This window comes from Arachis hypogaea, chromosome 2 (genome assembly GCF_003086295.3).
Source record: "Arachis hypogaea cultivar Tifrunner chromosome 2, arahy.Tifrunner.gnm2.J5K5, whole genome shotgun sequence".
Lineage (NCBI taxonomy): Eukaryota > Viridiplantae > Streptophyta > Magnoliopsida > Fabales > Fabaceae > Arachis > Arachis hypogaea.
In genome coordinates, this window is record NC_092037.1 from 68,877,003 (window position 1) to 68,882,602 (window position 5,600).

Genomic DNA, 5,600 nt, shown 5'->3' on the forward strand with positions numbered 1-5,600 from the left:
AAAAAACCAACGATAACATAACAATAAAAATAAAATTATAGGTTAGTTAAAATAAATAAATAAATAACATTTTGAACATAAAATATTTATTAAATAATAATAATATATAACATAAAAATGTATAACAAATTGAATATGTTATAAGTATAATTGTAAATATAATAATAAAATAATAATGTTATTGCACATTGTACAGTTTGGATTGGATTTGATAAGTTAATAAAAATAGATGAACAGTTTAATTAGTACGGTTTTAATCAATTTTTGGTTTAAATTGGATTAGATGGTTTGGATTTGAACACCGCTAATTAGTTCACATAATTTTTGCCTTTATAATTTATTTGACAATTTACCACATTTTAATGTTTTTATGTGTACCTGCTTCTCCTGCAATCAAAGCTTCAATGGATTCATTGGTATCTCCTACCGCAAGACAGTAAGGAATACGAAGAGAACAAAACAAAAAGAAAAGTATAATTTAGTGACGAAGAATTGTGTATAAGTTTAATAACAAAAAAATATGAATTAAATCCTAAAATGGTTTCTAAGATTAGCCGCTTACACCGAAAAAATTTTTAAGATCTCAATGTCAAGTTACTCTTTTCGTTGTGCCTGTGAGTGCTAACATATACCCTTTCACATGGGACTAGACGATATGACGTCGCTTTAATTTTGGCACTAAACACTTGATTCAACAACATCGCATAACATTAATGAACCACAAAAAACATCTTATCCCCACAAAGAATATGTATAACCATTAAGACAAAACTTACATCACTGAAGATCGTAGGAACTGCTTCCATTCTTAACTAACTTTACTGGGATATTCTAATTCCACGAAATAATACTATTGAACACAAACACTAGACCCTTTAGAATGTGAGAAAGGAAATAAGTTGAATACATATTCATATAAATTCAAATGAACAGTCTTTTATTCTACATAGGAACTTCAAAAAAAATCAAGAATGTGAGAATCAAACATGATGTAACAAGATTCCATTAAAAATGATTATGCTTATTCATCAATTGTTATAAAGGGTATGTGAGAAATCTTAGGCCAATCTTCCCCTATGTCCTTCTTGCAACGTTCCCTTAGCAAAGGGCAACCCCAAATGCTGAGAAATTTTAGTGTATTAGGCAACCCTTCTTCTGGCAATGACTGAATCTGAGGGCACATGCTAATGTTAAATTCTAACAGAGAATCAAGATTTTCAAGCCCTTTGCCGTTCAATCTTTTGAGATGCACAAATCCATCAATGAACAACTCTGCTACATTGGCAGGTAAAAGATCATCATCAGGGAAACTTTCCACATTCTCACATCTTCCAATTATGCTAAAAATTTCCAGAGACTCCGCCCTTTGCAAGTTCCAGTCAGACCGGTTCGCAACAAGTTTGTCGCAGTATCCTATTTGGAGTTCAGCTAGACCAGATGGTAGACTGCCTCCAGGAAAGTACTCAATTTTGGGACATTTGTATATTATAAGTGTTTGTAAAGATGGCATGAGAAAGTCCATGTTCTCTGGCAATGAGATCAAGCTCTTGCAACCAGAAATCAAAAGGTGAGTCAGGTTGGGAGCTGAAAAATTCCCACAACATACAAAAGCAGGACAGTTTACTATACTCAGTGAGTAAAGAATTGGGAATTGGAGACAGTTTTGAGACAGCAACAAGGATGTTAGAGCTTTGCAGCCCTTAAGAAAAAGGTAACTGAGATTGGGAAACATGGACATTGGGAAGGATACTAATGAATCACAACTTTCTGATATTGATATCCATTCAATTGTTTTGTTGGGTTGCTCAGTTGGAATCACAAGTTTCTCACAGTCTTGGACAATAAGTTTCCTTAGTGAACTTGGCAGTTTCAATTGCGGAAACATTATGTCGCGTGAACAGCTAGACATTTCCAAGCTTTGAAGGCGAGATCCTGTGTACTCTAACGCTTTAAATGTAGATTGCATGAGCTCACAGCCTTTCACTTTGAATGATTCTAGATTGCTTGGTATTTCCTTTAGAACTACCTTGTCACAATTACTTATCTCCATTTCCTGCAAAGCTGGAGCCTTGGGGATTGAAGCAGCAAGCTTTTGGCAGTCTCTGATGACCAGTTTCACCAAACTCTGTAGCTGGCGAGGCAAATCATCGCTCAATGATGGACAATTTTCTATGTGTAGCTCATATAGGCAAGGGAAAGATTTGTCTCGAAGAGAATGCCATTTTGTCCATGCCGGTAGACAAATGAATTTCAGTATCTCCAAAGATGGAAATGGCTTCAATGCAGAGGATCCATAGAACTCATTGCCAATTGTCACCAGCTCATCAAACTGCAAGATTTCAAGAACCTTAAGGGAAGGAAGTTGGCCAAGAGGTGGCAAAGAATTACAGTACCTACAACAATTTAGAGACATAGATGTCAAGCTATGAAAAGAATGATTTCCCAACCAATTTGGGAATCTTGTTCCACGATAATAATGGAGAGAGAGTTTCTTCAGGTTTTCATGGGGCCTTAGATTATTTAGCAGATTGATTTCTTCCTGTGAATCTTTGAGACCAGTTGTACCATCCCAATTCAGTTTCAGCTCTTCAAGAAATTCCTTATCCACCAATTTAGCATTCGATGCATCTGCAGAACCAGCAACATTTTGTAACTTGTTAATAGAGAGCGATCCATGAAGTTTTGATATCTCTTTCAACTCTTGAATTGTTGATCCTTTATTTTTGCCTACAACAAATGTGCTCAACATTTTAAGATTCACCAATTTATTGATCTTCTTTGGCATCTGCTGCAAGGGAGTTCCCCGAATATCAAGGTATCGCAAATTAACGAGACGACGCAGATTCTTCGGCAATTTCCTAAGGGAAGCACATTTTGCTGCCTTCAGTGTCTGCAAGTTGTACAAAGTGCAGACAGATTCAGGAAGCTTTGTTATTGAAGTGCGAGAGACATCCAAATAGCGAAGATGTATCAGATTGCCAATTGATTTTGATAATCTTTTAATCTCATAACAATCATTCAGAGACAGCACTCTCAAACACGTTAGCACTGTAAGATGATCAACTGGCACCTCCTGAGATGTAGATGCCAAGAATGGCCATAACAAATTCAGTGATAAGAAGGTGCGCAGCCGCTTCGCCATTTTTAGATCCTCTACCAAGTCTAGATCATAGTTATCCCTTAGAAAGGATATGTGCCTGGTCTTTTCCATGACAGGTGGAGAGAACTTATCTTCCAACTTAGAACAAAATTCTCCAAACACATCTCTTGCTAGATCATTTATGAGATCATGCATCATGAACTGCGATTTGTGAAAGCTCGACTTCTGAAAGAACGATCTAGAGACCAATTCATTGAAGTATTGGTCACCGACTTCTTCCATTGTTAAACCTTGATTTGGGGTTTCAATGAAGTTCTCTGCCATCCACAACAGTATAATTTGCTCCTTATCATATACATATCCCTTAGGAAATATAGAACAATAAGCAAAGCACCTTTTCAAATGTGAAGGGAGATAATAGTAGCTCAATTTCAAAGCTGGAATAATGCCAAGTTCTTCATCCGAAAATTGCCATATTTCTCTCTTCAGTATCTTGTACCAATCATCAACAGAAGGAATTGATCTTAAGAGACCACCAAGAGCTTTCGCAGCTAAAGGTAATCCTCTGCATTTCTTAGCAATTTCACCATAAATAACATGAATATTTTGATCCTGAATTGCACTACGAGACAGAAGCGCATGTTTTGCAAATACCCTCAAGCAATCTTCATCCCCCAACTCTTTCAGAAAGTAAGTCTCGACGGTTCCCACCTTCAACGCAACAGTTTCGTGTCGGGTTGTTACTATGATTTTACTGCCCTGATCACCAATCTGAAGCGGCCGGCAGAAAAGCTCCCAATCATCAGGTTTAGCATTCCAAACGCCATCTAACACAATTAGAAATCTCTTCTTCAATAGCTTCTCCTTCAGTTTCACCTGGAGCAGATTCAAGTCATCAAGGTCATAATTATACAAACCGGTCACGGCCAATATCATCTTCGTCACATGAGACACATCGAATTGCTGTGAGACATCGATCCATGCTTTAAGACCAAAATGCTCCTCCACCTTATTATCATTGTACACAAGCTGAGCAAGTGTGGTCTTTCCAACACCCCCAATTCCCACAATTGGAATAACACCAATCTTACTACCACTTGAATCATCTTCTTCTAACAATAATTCCATTATTACCTTCTTATCCATTTCCCTCCCAAAAACTTCATCTACCAATGATGTTGTTGGAACAATTTGTGACACTATGTCCACATTCCCCTCTACCAAACCAAGATTATCCTTTTCAGCAACAATAAACCCCAGCCTCTTTAGTATCTCTTCCAGCCTATTCTCAAGATCTCTATAATAAGAATTAAATGAAATTGGGAACAATTTTTTTGGAACCGTACCTGAATTTGAAGCTTTTTCAGCTTCAGTTGCAATCTCATCCAAGATATCATCAGCATCAAAAGCTGCATCTTTCAGCGTATTGACCCATTTCTTAACTTCTGGATCATGAATCTGTTTCTTCTCTGCATCACTCAAAACTTTACTCAGAGATAACAACTTGATTTCCAAATTTTCCACCGAATTTCGGCTGAGATTCTTTTCTTTGATGAAGTCAAGCATTTTCTTTGAAGCTAATCTATCAAACAACACTTGAAGTGCAGCAGATAGTAAAGCTCCACCCACTAGTGCTGCTGCCATTTTTTTTCACTGAAAATCAAACCAATTTTTGAAATGGTATCAAAGAGTAAAAGGTATCAAAGTTCTTCTTGTGGGTATATGAGTAAGTGAAATTGTGAAGAACTGTTACCCCAAAAAAAAGGAACACATTGTGTGAACAAATAATTGGTGATTCAATGGGATTTCTGAAGATAACAAAGCAACGACACTAGTAGGTACGTATGAATATTTTATTGTTATTAATCTAATGAAGGAACTAAAAGGTGTGCCACTTTAATAGTACTAAAATTGAATATTTCAGTCCCTTTTTTCTTGGATTCTAAATAAATTAAAAAAATATTTTATTTATTGAAATAAATAATTTATAAAATAATTACAAAAATACGTGTATATTTTATTTAGTATATAAACGGGATATGTGTAAATTTATTTCTATATGTACATGTCATTTACAGCGATATTTCGGTCTCCATTTTCAACTTTTCGACCACTTTTTTGAGGTTGGAAATTGGTCTGGAACGTTGCTATAAACGATATGTATATATAAGCCACACCCACTCTTATTTGTTTATAGTGTAAACGAGATATGTATTTTCGTAATTATTTTACAAAATATTCATTCAGTAAATAAAATATTTTTTAATTTATTTAAATAAAAAAAATCCTTTTTTCTTTCATAATTAGGAAAGTTACACCGTTAACTTTTACACAAGATTATACCAAATTACCAACTCTCTTGAAAATAACGGGATCCAGGTATTTAGCTTTTTTTTTTTTTCATCTTTCTTCATAACTTCGAAGAAAACCCAAATTTAATGTTGTATTCTAAATCTCTAATTAGAAAAATATATTATTGGTAAGGTAAGTAGAAATTTTA

General features: G+C 35.2%; 1 protein-coding gene across 1 annotated transcript; it reads right to left on the reverse strand.

The window, feature by feature from the left end:
* Positions 1-1,021: 1,021 nt before the first annotated feature.
* On the reverse strand, positions 1,022-4,744 carry LOC112747316 (putative disease resistance RPP13-like protein 1). Its single transcript, XM_025795273.3, has one exon. It carries the CDS (start codon positions 4,742-4,744, stop codon positions 1,022-1,024), a length of 3,723 nt encoding a protein of 1,240 aa, XP_025651058.1.
* Positions 4,745-5,600: the final 856 nt, after the last annotated feature.